The following is a 16,002-nucleotide window of genomic DNA, read 5'->3' on the forward strand; positions in this document are numbered from 1 at the left end:
CGGTGAGCTTTCTACCGGAAAAGCTCACGGAAGCACTTTTTACCAAAAAGATGGCGGCGCCAGCAACCAGCGGCCCGGTAAGACTTGTTCCGCGGCCCGGTACCGGTCTGCGGACCGGCGGTTGGGGACCCCTGATCTAGAAGCACAATGCAGTTTTACCATCATAGGGCAGGACTCAGACTCTATTCTGAAAAAGCTGCTCCAACTGAATGAGTGGAGTATCAGCCTTGAGAGACTGGAATAAGGAATCACCTGAGACTGATCACTAGGCACTATCAAAACAGCTAGATGAAATTTTGCCTCCAAGCCCTCGGACTTGCAAGACCAAAGACTTTACCTAGAGAGCAGAGCAAAATCGCTCAATAAGGTTCCTATCCTAATGAAACATAGCTAGTGGCAGCCTGATTTAAGAGGCAGTTGTGAACCATATTCTTCTGTTGGAAACAATTATCTGATCTCTTGTTCTGTTGTGTTACTCCTGTGAATTCTAGTCATATAAAATCCTGAAACTCTTGACTTTGGAACTAGGTGACAAATCTGACCTGGCTATCTGAACTCTGGACTGGATTTTGACTTCTGTATATTCCTATTGAAAGCAAAAGCACATAGACAAGCTTTCTTTCCCAGAGATTCTGTTTTGATTTACACTCCTTTTCTTTCCTTGTCTGCTGTTGATCTACTCAGTCTTGAATAAATTTCTATTCTCACCTAGCAACGGTGTGTGTATGAGTTTAAAACCTGAAACAGGATGCTTGGTTTCATGCCCAGATCTGAATCCCAACTGAAAGGGGTGCAGATAATTTGCTTCCATGTTAATCTTCTAAAAAAAACAACACACCACCACCCTTCTCTTTTAAAGAGCCAATGACATCACCCTTTCTCTCAAAGAATTCACCATGGTTAAAATCCAATCACGTCACTTTGCAAGATATGGATCTAAATATACAGATGGTTGAGCTAGTGTAGGTAGTCTTCAGTTATTATCCATTCATTCAGTTAATATTTGAAGTTATGAAGGCACTGAATGAAATTTTCAGCCAGGCCTCAAAGTTGTGGCCATCACAGAGTCCTACGGTTATGATTGCCATTTGCAACCTTCACTGCTGACTGAAAGTCAATGTGGAAGCGGGCAGGTTGCAAATGGTGATTACACGGCACTGTGTCTAACAACTGGAACTGCTTAACTACTATTGTAATGGATGCAACCATCAGTGTAGTCATACGACATTGTACATTATGACTCCATTGCTTAGTGATGGAATTACTGGTTCCAATTACTATTGTTAGCATTTACTCTCCTAAGGCATACTTAACTCATCTTGAGGGCCTTTACTCTGGCACATCCACCTCTCATTTGTCCTTGAAGGTTGATACAAGATCCCTACCCACAGAGACAAGGCCCTTGACTTTGAATATGCAGAAATTACAGAACATGCCCTTTTCCACTGCCTATTCACTAGTCACAGAATTTTATACCTCCCTGCAGCTCTCGGATACCAAGTCTGACACAACATAATGTGGTACACAGCCACACTTAAAATTAATCAGATAACCCATGCCACAAACCAGTTTTATTATCTAGCCTTTTCTTATAGTGCTTTATATTTTTACTTCCCTGTGTTTCCCTATGTCCATTTATTGTTCCTACCTCTCCATTTAGGATTGTTTTTATATTTTAGCTTTTTATATATAACTAGCTGGCTACCCGTGCTTCACTACGAAACTATGTGATCCGGCTTAATTTTGGGGGAGGAAAATAAGGAGAAAAAATTCTACCTCTGCCTAGCAGCATCCATCGGTATTCATCTGGCTAGTGTCCTGTCAGTGTGTGAGAATTGAGGGCTACTTGGAAGCAGTAGCAGTGTTTGCTGTGTGTGCAAGAAGGAGACAGCAAGGAGCCTGAGTGTGGCTTAGGTCAACTGTACTGTACTAAAGCTGCTTGCTGCTGTGAAACTAAAACTGAAATCCCTCTTTTCTGCTTGTCTTTTGCAGGTGGGGGGAGGGGAGTAGAACTTCTTAGCATCAGTGTGTTGATAATAATATAGGAAATGCAAATGCTCTGATGGTCATTTTGAAAAATCCTTTCTTAGTGAGCACCTAGAAGCCAAGAGGAACATACGTGCCAAATTTCAAGTTTGTAGGCTTTATGGTTCTGGAGATTTTGTGATGAGTGAGTAGTATTATATGCATTTTTTAATATTCCCCTCATGTTGGCCTGACCTTAATAAAGGTTTGGTTTGATCTGTTAGCCCAGCGCTACCTGTTACCCCAAAACTCTACAGATATTCCTTATGACTGTAATATAGCTTGCCTATTACAGTCCTAAGTCATGGCAGTTGTAAAATGGGTTATCTATGTAACTGACCTATTTTATGTCGGTCATTAAGCAAGCTCATTGTTTGCTGAGCCAATTTTTCCAAAACCCCCAGAAGTAAATGCCAGGTTTTGGCAGAAATACCATAAAACAATTGTGACTGTAGGAGGCTGCAAATGGCCATACATGGGAGCCAGTTACTGAGTGCCCAAAATGTGGCCAGGTGAATGCAGTGTGTGTGTAAGAGATAGTTGGAATTGTGTCGTGAATACCCCAGGAAGTCAATGTAACAATGACTGGTCATTAAGCAACTTTATCCACTTATCATGCCTAATTACTTCAAACTACTCCCAGATAACCAAGCCATTTGAGCTTCAATCATTCACATAGAATCTGCTTCGCAGCCTGAGTCCAACTTGGAATAAAGATAAATGATTTTATCCAACAGGTATCCAATAGCAAAGCAACCTTGCAGATGAACCTTCAACATTGGGTTTTCTAAAATTATTGGCATTTCACCACCGTTATATTATGATATATAAATTAATTATGATCCACACACTGGAACCCACTTCATCATGATTGAAAAATTTTGGCATATCTGCCAAAACAAAGTAACTTGAGACACTTTTGTCTTATTCTTTGCTTGCTTACTACAATGTTAGCCCACCCAGAAAAATATACTGCAAGTCAAAACTTCACAATTTAATACATGGTGAATTTGTGCTTTATTACCTCCAACAGAAAGTGTGTTGCTCAAAATAATGGCCCATAGCAAGAGTGTCATGGCTGTGATTTTTAATTAGAGTAACAGAAGATAAAGAGACTGGAAATACCAGTTACGATATGTTGCTTTGAAAAAAGGAAACAGGTTATGTGGAAATAGCTAAAAGGGAAAAGGCAACACTATGTTAACTGAGCCAAGTCAACAATTATGGTTTGTTGTTCACATAAATCCAGTAAACCAGAACCAGAAAGTTTTGGTCTTAATTCCACGGGTGGCCTGCTATTGGGAGGAAATGACTTTCCCCCCCCTAACCCTTTGTTCCAGATATTGTCAGCTGTAATAATTGTTACAAAGATTATATCACAGGGTAGATGGAGAATCACAAATTATTCACAGGATAGGTAGACTACAAATTACAACTTGTAGTCATAAAGCTACAGCTTTGAAGTGAAATGTTGCCTTTCTGTTACTGTAGAACATTGAGATTGTTCAACTCTTTCAAAGATAGCTACCGAAGTTATGTTCAAAGCATTGCAGACTTAGAGACTTACATAAAGTGTGCCCTCTTGTGGTGGAATTATTAGCAAAACATTACTTGATGTATCTCAATGCGGGCATGTTGTTTGAAGATTAGAAACATTCTGAATATGCTTAAAATTATCACGCATTTCCATGATATATTTTATTATGCCATCCGACAAGTTCTTCATATCTGAAAGTATAGCAAGCATTAAACAAGTTTAATGTTTTGAGCAAAATTCAGAAAGGGAGACCTGTGACCCCCCCACAGCTTTCCATTTGAGTAACATCTGACATAATGTTTCTCAGCACTGACTCCACAGATTAACTGTAAATCAATGAAACCTACAAATTCCAAACCAATAGTCCAAACAATTGGGATAGATAGATAGATAGATAGATAGATAGATAGATAGATAGATAGATAGATAGATAGACAGACAGACAGACAGACAGACAGACAGACGGGTATGAATATCATTTACATTGATCACTGAAAGAATATATGGAAAGTGTTGTGGTAGTTATCTGTATTAGGAAGTATGAGTATTTCATTAAATAAATTACAATTGTGGTGTTATTAAAAATTAGAGTGGAGACATCAGCCAATGAAAAAATATACAACTGAAGAAGATATGTTAAGGTCAATCATTCTGTTTTAGCCTTTTTTAACTTTTCGTTTATCTTTTATATTAAGAGTTCAAGATCTACAAAAATAGTGTAAAGACAAAATCCTCCTTTTCCCCTCTAAACCAAACTACAACAACAAAAACCACATAGTTGATGTAACCTCTAACAGTCTCTGTGTAACAGGGGGCTTCCCCTGGCAGTCAAGGGTATCTCTAAGACAGTGAAGTAGAATGGTTCTTTCCTTCAAGTCCTGAGCACAACAATAAGTTTAGAAATTTATTTCCAGGACAGGGTTCCATACTTTAATTCTCATACCATGTTTTAAAGAAAAGATTAATAGTTGATCTGAAAAAAGAGATACAGCCAGGGAGGGCTAGATGGACAAACAATTTGATTCTAAAGCAGTAGTTTTGGTTTTCATACTGCCAGCATCTTCCAGCTCAATTCTTATGAAAGGTCAGCTAGGAAATCTATTACTGGACCCAGGAATGTTTAGAGCAAAGAATGCAGCTTGAGACCTCAGGACTAAATATGATCTCCCAAATTGTACTATCCTAATCTTTAATGTGGCATGAAGGGAAAACAAATGATTGGTGTTTATCACAGTAATAGTTAAAACTCAATGTAATGATAAATCTATTAAAATATAATTTAGTTAACATTACAAATCCAGCAAAAATCCAGATAAACTGATTTGAGACCATGTAAAATGTTCAAATCTGTGAAAGAAGCTTCTATTGCAATATTGTTTCAGATAATACTCCACTTCCAGAAAGAGCATCTTAAATGCAAATTACTTGGACTGGGAAAGAAGGAAGCTGAATTAAGATGGTCTCAGCTTTAATACTGTAGTCTGAATTTCTTTATCAAGATAAAATGACTTTAAATTGTTGCTCACAAAGAAGTTTAATTTATTTATTACCTGTGCACAAGAGAAATAACTACCAATAAAAACCCAAAAGATATACAGTATTTTTACATGGTGGTTAAAAGTAATTAATAGTATCACATGACAGGGTCAGTGAAAATTACAAATCATAATGCAAGTTAGAATCTCAAGGGGATAAAGTTGAGAAGCTTTAGCCAAAGGCAGTCTCAGATCAAATGTGGTCCTCCAATCTGCACAAAGATGAAGGTAATTACAATCAATCCTTGTGAATATTGAGACAATGTTACAATATAATTCTGTACATTTATCAAGATCAGATCAGCAACCTCAGTATTTTAAAAGACTCTGCCAAAGCACTTTTATCAAGAGATGCTTGCTAAAGATGCTGTAAAATTCTATTACATTGGAGATGCCTTGCACATTTCATTTATTCTGGGCTCTGAGATATTTTATATTATTGCAATGAAAAAAATCTGCTTGGGAAAAAAAAACCTTTTTCCAAATGTATATACTTTGTAGAGATAAAAGAGCAAGAATAATAGCTAAATCAAATGGTATAAATCTTGCAGCATTTTGCTAGTAAGAGAGACATGCCAAGTCACAATAAGCAATATGTACCCCACAAATCATAGCTTCAATTAGTTTCCTCTTTAATTTGTATTCTACATAAATTACTATCAAAGGCTAATGTTTAAAGAAGCAACTAAATTGGACAGTTGGAGGTCAGATAAAACCTGGTCACTCAACTGTGGAAACGGATTTCCTTTTTTAAAAAAATCACAATAAATGCAAAATGAAGAAGTGTTTGATGCATGCAACAACCAAGTGAAAAGCATTGATTCCCACTGTTTGAAGAAAACTACTGCACTCCACCTTAAATGCATCAGACTGGGCTTAATTAGAACAGGACAATTCCCAAGAGTCAGAATGAAATAAAGCTGGTAATTTTAAAGATTTAAGAGCTGTTATCAAAAATAAATTACATTTGTCAAGTTTCAGAAACGTTGCTATGATGGCTGGGAACCCAATAGCCTTTCAATGGCTGCATTGATGTCACCTCCTGTTGCTATTAAAGCTTGTAAGTTGGCTTCACGATTCAAGAAGCCCATTGCGCTGAGTTGCTCCAGTTGCTGCTGAAATCTGACTTCAGGATTTTGTAGTTGCTAAACAGAAATAAATAAAAACTTTTAATATTTTGATACTTTTCCATTCAATGCAGTTTGAAAATAAATGAATCAAAAAATGAATTTCAATCACTCTTTTGTAATCAAATATCCTGTTATTTCCCAAAACACTGTAATGATGTGAAGCAGAATACAGTAATACAGAAGTAAAATCTTAAAGATTCAAATGATTTCTATCCTGAGAACATAATAAGAAATGGGATAATAAGAAATCCCACAAAAAGCTCATAAAGAACATGCAGTGTCTTAGAGATGATTAAAAAAAATAATCTGCCAGATTATCCCTCGGGCCTGATGCGTATGCCCTAATTATGTGGGGTTTTTTAAACATATCATAAGGGAGCTTACTCCAAGTTAGGTAAAATAATTTACAAGTTATATTGGATAGCATGAACATGCTAAAGCAATAATGGATAAATTACTGCTGGAATATAAAAATGCAACTATTACTGTGTTTTGGTGACTAGGAGGTAAAGCCAGCCACCTCATCCAAAGATAAATATTACTTTGGAAAATATTTAAACTCTCTGAATACATATATATTCAGCTTGGTTGAACATTTAAACCAAATCTGGAGCAATGGGCCTGCATGCACCTCAATGACTTGGGAATCAAAGTTGCACCACCATAACTTTGAACCATTTATACCAACAGTTTCTATTGGCTAAGATCTCTGCTTCTCTAATTCCCCCCTAAATCAGAGGCTGGTCAACTCTTTTACCTGAGCATTTGCTCCAGCAAGGGCCTGTAACATCTGCTGAACAAACTGTTGGTGTCCAGTTTCACCAGTTCCTGAAGCTGGGTTTGTATTTTCATTTACAACTGAAGTGGGCACTGTTGTTCCGGTAGGAATAGCAGTATTCCCTAATCCAGCACTTCCTAAACCAGAATTTCCTAGTCCAGCTATACCAGTATTAAATCTGCATGAAAAGAAACATGGAAACAAATTACTTATACAGTGAACACTAAGAATCATACGTAGAAATGCATGAAGCCAAGAGGGCCTGAAAATGTACAGGGAAAAATCACAAATTGTACAAATAAAATTTTTGCCCAAACTTACCCAGGTATAAGGCCTGGAGCTTCTGTTGCTAGAGTTTGTAAACCTTGCTGAATCTGTAGCAAGGCCTGCATTGCTCTAGGATTTGACATTGCAGATAAAGTATCAGGGTTCTGCATCTATGAGAATGAAGAAATGTTCATTTCATAATGATTGAGAATGTCTCCCTTCAAAACTGTAAATAAGCAGACAACCTTTTCATTTTCTTTCTGAGGAAGAAATAGGAGGTGGCAAAGCTATTCTATAATTACTCCAGTTCTTCAAGCTCAAAATCTTAATGAAGAATTGAGCTTTCAAAAATGCAAGCAAATGTTATTTATCTCATGCCGTGAAGGGAGGAGAAAAAAGAGAAATACATGGTGTAGACTTCCAGGGAAGAAATGGCAGAGCAAAGACAGCTCCACAAAAAGCAGAGCCAATAACTGCAGCAGAACGAAGGGCCAAAGAGCAGACAATAATCAAGATCATCTGCAAGGCTTCAAGGCTTCCCAGGGAGAAGATCCATCTTGGGCTGGTTGAAAGCTCTGGTATGTAAGGGAACAGCTATATTGCTCAAACTATGGTCAGTGCTTTCAAAAGGACAGCATACAAGCAATCCCCAGGTTAAGAACAAGTGCCATTCCTAACTCTTGTATTTAAGTTGAATTTGTACATAAGTTGGAACTGATAGTTACATACTGCCTATTATTAAAAATGGCAGGTGCCATTTTCCTTCCTCGAATAGATAAACTGCTGAAACTGCACAATGTTTTTATTAACTTCTGAAAACAAGCTGTATATTAAAAACACGAGGCTTCAGCGGCTTGTCAGCCGAAAGAAAGACATTGGTGTTTGCCACTTTTAATAAAAGGAAGACTGTTTATAAGTACAGATTGTCCATAAATTGGCCATTCTTAACTTGGAGACTGTCTGTACTTCCTTTTTACTTTCTAAATAAGTTTTAAATGCAATTTTAAGAACTTATGCATGTTTTGCAATATGCATAAGGAGAAAGAAATATTTCATCATGCAAATTGTATCACTAAACTACAATACAATTCTTCAAAAATGAGAAACCTTCTAGGAGCTTGAGGACAACATTGGATCTAGCAATGATTTAAAGAAGAGGTAATTACTTTCTTAGCTTTAGGGAAAGACTTTTTAAAGCTATAAGTAAGCCTCCCATTGGACTTACATTACAGTTTTCATGCATTTTGTGGCTGAAACTACTGAAAACTTATTTACAAGAATTTTCAGCGGTGCAGATCGCTTTCTAAAGGACTCACAAAGGAACAGCTTGTAAGAATACATAAGACACCTATTCCTATACAACAGGAAAGTTCAAAAGGATGAATTGCCCCTTTTCTTAAATGCCAGAGATGATCAGATTGTAGATCAATGATCTGTGAAAAGTTTCATCTAAACAGAATAACATTTTTAATATGATTATTGTGTGCAATGTTAAACTCTTCTTTTGACATACTTGTTGAAGGAAAGTTGGAATTTGTTGTCTCATTTGTTCTTGAAGCTGTGGATTCCCAGCAAACAAAGGGTTGTTCAGCATCATCTATAGGGATAAACAGACATTTTATCATCATAAAACATTAAAAAAATAAAAAAAATAAAATAAAACAAAACAAAACCCAATCCTCAGGTAAATCTCCACTTAACAAACATATGCTGAAGCCATACAATCTTTCATGTATATTGAACTCTCCCCTTACCTGGCAAGGCAAGAGGTACAGACACATACAGGTAGTCCTTGGTCTATGATCAATTGCTTAGTGACTGTTTGAAATTATGATGCCCCTCCCCATGGCTACTTATGACCCAGATTTGAAGTTACTACGCCCCACCCCATGGTCACATGATTACATTTTGGGAACTTGGGAATTGGCATTTATAGCTATTTGCAGTATCCTGAGGTCATGTGATTGCAACTTAGGGTTTTTACTGGAAACCAATATTAACTTCTGATTTCCTGTGAAAAGGCCCACTGTAGACAATGGATTTACTTAACGGCCATGGTGTCTGCTTAATAACTGCAGTGATCCACTTAACGACCACCGGAAAATGGGATGTAAAATAAGGCACAGTCATGTGTCACTCACTTAATGATCAGCACAACTTACAACTATAATTCCGGACTTAATTATAGTCATAAATCAAGGACTATTGTTAAGCAAAGCAATATTTATACATATTATAGACAATAGCTGAGTTTATCATGGCAATATGAATTGCAATCCAGTGTGTAGTTTGTAAACTAGGGTTAATTGGTCAGTATTCTATACGAACCTGTTGTTCAAACAATAATTAAAATAAATCACAGCTCAGTAGAATGAAAGATTCAAGCAACTGGCAGGAATAAAGCTTCTATATTCATACTTAATTCATCCCTACCCACTTGATTCCACAGATTATTATGCCTACTTACTGTCTCATCTTTCAAACTACCACACTTCCTTTCATCATTCACCACTGTGTCCCTCAAACTATTAATTAGCTCCATTTCTTTTTATCCTCTTCACTGAGCAAATGTTTATTCATCTCCATCTGATTTTTCCACTTGAACATCCTTTTGCCAGTCAATTTGTTTAAGCCTCCTTTGATGTCACCCCTTCAAATTTTTAGTTTTTATCCTATTGATAAATGTGTTAAGAAAACAGCTCATTTTTACCCCAATGGTAAAAGTCTGCATAGTCCATTACTAGTAAGTGCATACAAGGCAAATTGATAAAATATACCCTGCCTAAGAAAAAAGGGGATTCCTAGCATTCTCTAAATTAGACCCTCTTCCATGTGCCTTATTCCTTAGTTCTTGAAAACACATTCTATAAAGCAGGGGTAGCCAACCTTTGGACCTCAGGGACCACCAAACTCATAATTTTAAATCCCAGGGACCACTAATTGGTTGTGGGTGTGGCCTAATTTGTGGGTGTGGCTTGGTGGTCATGTGACTGGCTGGGCATGGCTTGTATGTAAATATTATAAATATTTATATAAATATTGAATTTTTCATAAAAAAGAGCAACTTTTACCCAAAATCAGGCAGATTGAATTGCTCACAGAATCATTCAGTGATCTATCTATCTGCCATCGGCTAGCTCAGTCTCTCAAATTTGCTTGTCGTGAGTCTGCACTGAATACAACCTTCAGTCCTAAGGTAGGTTCGGCTGTGCTTAAAAGCAGAGCCGAAGATCTAAAGACTAGCTAGAAAGCAAGAAATCCAACCATTTCCTGCTTCCTAGCTAATCTAAATCTCCCGGCACAGCAGAACAGATGATGGTAGGAAAAAAATAGCAAATTAGCAGGCAAGTTTGCCGGGTAAGGAGTGAGTGGGCGGGGAGGCTTCCCACAGGCCATGTGGGTGGCGCAGCCTTCTGTTTCTGCACAGCCTGGGTTAATTGCTTTTGGATTAATTGCTCTGGGGGTTAGATTTCTCTGCAGCCCACCAAAATTTTCTCACGGCCCACCGGTGGGCCATGGCCCACTGGTTGGCAACTGCTGCTATAAAGGGCCTACAAAAGTCACAAAAGTACCAGCACTAACCATTAGGCTTCTTGACTTCTCAGAGATTTAATTCAGGCAGCTCAAAATTTGATTAGCAAATATTATATTGTTACAATATTTAATAAAGCAGTATTTACAAAACAACAAGTACAGCTAAAAGGAAGCACTTGGCACCCGAGGAGATAGTAGCAAATGTACTTTTGAATTTCACTCGATGTCTTGAAAGATCTTTGAAAGATCAAATATAAATAAAAACAATTTAAAAACAGATCAGAAATGATTGTGGCTGGAAACAATGAAATCAAAATAGTCATTACAACTTTTGTAGAATTCAAGAGAAAATATGGGGTATTTTAATTAATATGATCTGGAGCGGAGGATAAGGTACAAAGTGGCAACTTTGCAACAGTGCTATTTTTTTTTCATTTATGTCTAAATGAAATGTAATACTATTGATTAATAGAAGTCCACATTTTACTAGTTGTGGGAAAGACCATAGGTGAATTCTAATTCAGTATGGGTTTTTGTCAAGGACTTACCTGGGCTGCAAGATCAGGATTCTGGCTCAGTGACTGCATCATGCTTCTCATGTAAGGCGCAGACAACATGTTTTGCATCAACTGCGGGTTTTCTGTAATTTGCTGCAACAAGCTCTGCATGCCAGGTGTGTTGAACATTCCAGCTTGAAAGGGGAAAACAAAGTTTCAGCAACACAGTGCCATGACATCATCTCTCTCTCTGACTTAGATGACCACCTATCTATTCAGTGCAATTATTTTCATCACTCAGGACCAAACAAACATGCAATTCAACAGTCAAAATAAACAAAGAGATATCATGTCTATGGAGATTCTCAGTGATCCAGGTCTGGTTGTCCCAAAGGTGCTTTTTCAAGAGGCAACTGGACTTTCTGGGTTTTTGTTTTTTTTTGAAGACATTTAACTTCTCGTCCAAGAAGCTTCTTGAGCTCCAAGGAAACTTCTTGGATCAGAAGTGAAACGTCTTCAAAGAAAAACCAGAAAGTCCAGTTGCCTCTTGAAAAAGCACCTTTGGGATAAGAGATTTCGTGTTGTTTAATAATACTCAAATAACTAGTATTTCATTTGCAATCCAAACTCATTTAACACTCAACTGAATTTAGAACAAGACTAACATGTATGCCTTTCTGGATAGGTAATTTGAGCAATGTCCTAGTGTTGCAGTGGTTAGAATGCAGTATTGAAGGTTAATATTACAGACTGCAGACTGCCTGCACTTTGGCAGTTCGATTCTCACCAGGTCAAGGTTGACTAGCCTTCCATCTTTCCAAAATCAGTAAAATGAGGACCTAGGGACGTTATGCTGACTCTGTAAACTGCTTAGACAGGGCTGTTAAAGCCCTGTGAAACGGTATATATGTAGTCTAAGTGCTATTGCTATTTCAAGAAAATCAAGTAAGCTTTAAGACGAACATACCTCCTAGCCCAGGTCCCAAATTTGGCATTGCTGAGCTCTGTCCTGTGCTTCCAGTGCTGCTGCTTCCAACACTACTGCCTCCTCCACTATCTCCACTGTTGCTACTGCTGCTGTTTGGAGAGCTCTGTGTGGTTGTTTGAGGAGCCCAAGGATTTGGTAAAGGATCTCGATTTTCTGTGCGAGATGGCTGACTGTCCCCACCTGATGAATTGCTTACTAATGAAGCAAACGGATTGCCCCCAAACTATAAAAAAAATTAAGAAAGAAACAGATTTACCCAGCAGGGAAAAAACCCCAATTCCTCTGGAAACAGAATGGTCCACTGAACTTGCAGAACCACAATAACCCAATTGTTCCATGGATGGCCTCACTCATATCAACCTATTCAAAACTGTTATTTAAGATTTTGCATTAAAACTCATCAGATGAGAGCTGAAGATCTTCTGCTTTGTTAGAGATCTTCTGGGAATGTTTTTTACATACATACATACATACATACATACATACATACATACATACGGAAAGCAAACGAGAGTGTACAGAAAACCTCCTACCCAGAGAGGTAGCAAAATAATGCCCATGAAATGCCAACATGTCTATGATTCCCCACCCAAGGTGATGTCCATGGAACCCTGAAGTTTAAATAAACATTATTTAATTAAAGGGTTCACTAAATTACAAGATCATCAAATCTCATGGGATTTCATTGTCCCCAAAAGTTTCTATGTTTTTACTGTCCCCAAAAGTTTCTATGTTAAGTAGAATCTTTATTTGAACAAAATGTTTTAGAAAAATAGTATCAAATAATTTTATAAATTACATTAAAGGGTTTAAGACAAGGGTTTTGGTTTTTTAATTAAGTAGCATATTATGTTCAACAATTCATCATAACAGCAAGGGAATACAATAAAATACAAGCTAGATATTCATCGCTAAACATTTCTTATTTAAGCACTATTAGAGGGGTTTCTGCAAAAAAGTTTCTCAAAAATTGAAGCATCACATGCTAAGTAATTTGTGTCTAATGACACCATTGCAGTAGGCTATTTCCTCATTCTATAACTTAGCAGGATATGTATACCAAAATTATAGAAGGCAAGATAAAAGCTCATTTTTCGCCTCTTCAAATAAAATGAAAATGAAGGATTAAGTTAGACAGTTAATTTCAGCTTATTTAAAGTTCTAGGATTACTCACCTGCTCCTGTGCTGCATTCAGCATCGGCTCCTGTATATCTGTGTACATTCGTCTCAAAGCATTATAGCCACCAGGTATACTTTCAAGATTACTCAAGGCACGATCCTGATTTCTCATCATTTCTTGCATCATTGCAGGATTTCTAGCAAGTTCCAGAGTCTAAAAAAGTTAAGAAAAGAACAATTCTACCAACAAATACATATATCAGGAGGCAAAGACTACTTTCATGCTTATTCAAAATCTACGAAGGTAGAATAGCTTTGTAATTAAGATTCATTGTGAGAGACTGCTGGAGAGGTTAACAAAGAACAAGGACAAATTCTAGAAAGAAACATCTGACAGAGAAGGAGATTTTTGATACTTGATCTCATAAATGGCATCTCAATCTGGTTGATGTAAGTCAGGCAGAGGAGATATGTTGTGAATCCTGTTAAGGAACTTTGATTGGTAGGGTCTCGGAAGAGAGCATCTCTACCATTGCCAGTGCCCTATGGAGTATCTTGCCTATCCCTACTCTAGAATGAGGCAGGCCGCCACTCTTCCGGCCTTCTGGAAATCATCAAGATCTGGCTCTGCCAATTGGCATTGGGATCTAAGAATGGCATGCAAATTTGAGGGATTGTGGGTGATTTGAGGGTGCTTCTTCTGCATTTTAAAAAACTTTTTAACTTTGTTTTTGCCTATGTCTCTTTTATATGCCTGCATGGCTTGTATTTGTAAATTGCCTAGAGCCACTTAATTGAGATGAGTGCTGTATAAATTTGATAAACAAACAAACAAACTGTATCTTTATATATGTATGGATATATAGTAAAATTGCAATGGTTATCCCAATACTGGAATGCAATGGCTATTCACAATATATAGGTTTAACCAAATATACTTTGATTAGGTATGGTAAGTAACTAAACTGTGCTCAATCTGAACATACTTAAAATATAAATATTTTGTGATTAAGATTGTATTTTGAGATTCTAAAGTTATCCAAATAACCTCCCATCAAATCTTCTCCAATAGAAGAGCTTGAAACAACTTTGAAAAATTTGGTGTAAATGCAGATGGTTGGCAATAGTAAGTTAGACTGACCCAAGGTATGAATCATTATAAACCAACTTTGAATTCATCAGTATAAATATAAAGCAACAACAAAATTAATATAATGATATATTCATTAAACGAGCCATACTTTCACTTATTTTGAATGTGTTAATTATAATTTACTGTATGTGGTGACAAAGTCATTATCTAATACCTATTATATGATCAACAGTTAACTTACCTGTCGCATAATATCAGGGTTATTGAGCATATGACTGATTTCTGGATTTCTCTGTATCAGTTGCTGCATTTGAGGATTGGCCATAATTAATTGTCGCATTAGGTCTGGATTTGAAAGCATGCTTTGAACGAAGGGATTCTCCATAATCTGAACCATCATTTCTGGATTGGACATGAGCTGTCGCTGCATTTGACTTTGTAGTTCTGAGAAGTTTGAGGTACTTAGACCTAGGCTACTCAGACTTGCAAGTCCCCCAAGACCACCTTCAAGAAACAACAAAAATATTAAATATTGGTTTAGGGTTTGTTTCTGTATCACTTTTTATTAATAAGGTTTTTTTTAGTTAAAGGAAGTATGTTTTCTTATTAGCTGTCCAATTTTGTTTTGTGCCATTTTTTGAGTTGTGTCCAATACTTTAGGAATGTCAATGTCATTTGTACTGAAGCATGTAAAAGAGAAGTCTGATGACAGTAAGTGGTTCAGCAAGATTGCCGACATTGTTAAAAGTAGTTGTCTTTTAGCCTGAAAACCAGTTTGTGCCTATATGGTTCTCCCTCTTTTGCTCATAACGAAATGGTACGGTATCCCTTAAGGAATTGCTTCTTCTTACCTTAACAAAAATAATGATTTACTTTAAAAATTAGAAAAGCCGAATTATATTGTTTGTTACAGGAGAATAAAAATATAGCACAAGTAACAGAAACCTGGTAGAATGGAGAACATTTATGTTTTTTTATTTAATGGTCTATATAAAAGCCATCTCATAAAAAAGCCAGATTCCCAATAACTGTGCTTGTTGGAAACCAACAGTGAAGTTTCCAAATGGCGATCACATGATCGTGTGACATTGCAACATTGTAATTGCAAGATGGTTACCAAGTGCCTGAATCACAATCATGTGACTGCATTGATGCTGTGGCTGCAGCCATGAGGACCAATTGTAAGTTCCCCATGTTCAATGCTATTGTTACTTTGAATGGTCACTGAATAGTTCTTGGCCCTAATCTATTTAAATTCAGTTTTACACCCATACAGTATCCCTGTGTGTACAACCTGTATAATGAGACATTTTGGACCAGTACTTCCAAATTTCACAAGAATTCCCAGTACATATACACTTGTAAGACTAGTTACCATTTAGCTACATATATATGCATCAGTATATTTTCCTATATTCATGGGTGTTCATTTACTGTAAATATGGAAAGTCAATAAGATATATCTGGCAATGGACAATAGAGATCATACCAAATTAGA

At 36.9% G+C, this 16,002-nt stretch overlaps 1 protein-coding gene across 1 annotated transcript in view; it reads right to left on the reverse strand.

Moving 5' to 3' along the window:
- Positions 1–3,025: 3,025 nt before the first annotated feature.
- Positions 3,026–16,002, reverse strand: part of UBQLN1 (ubiquilin 1) — a 29,012-nt gene continuing 16,035 nt past the window's right edge. Inside the window, exons 4-12 of the mRNA XM_026674828.2 lie at positions 14,746–15,008; positions 13,467–13,625; positions 12,271–12,514; positions 11,355–11,497; positions 8,786–8,869; positions 7,327–7,442; positions 6,985–7,183; positions 6,063–6,242; positions 3,026–3,753 (exon numbers count right to left, since the gene is read on the reverse strand). Coding sequence (XP_026530613.1) covers positions 6,087–6,242; positions 6,985–7,183; positions 7,327–7,442; positions 8,786–8,869; positions 11,355–11,497; positions 12,271–12,514; positions 13,467–13,625; positions 14,746–15,008 — 1,364 coding nt within the window. The 3' untranslated portion in view covers positions 3,026–3,753; positions 6,063–6,086. The remainder of the gene's footprint in view (positions 3,754–6,062; positions 6,243–6,984; positions 7,184–7,326; positions 7,443–8,785; positions 8,870–11,354; positions 11,498–12,270; positions 12,515–13,466; positions 13,626–14,745; positions 15,009–16,002) is intronic.

The sequence above is a fragment of the Notechis scutatus genome, chromosome 2 (assembly GCF_049901735.1).
Source record: "Notechis scutatus isolate UNSWTSFEM ecotype Mainland chromosome 2, rNotScu1.2, whole genome shotgun sequence".
Lineage (NCBI taxonomy): Eukaryota > Metazoa > Chordata > Lepidosauria > Squamata > Elapidae > Notechis > Notechis scutatus.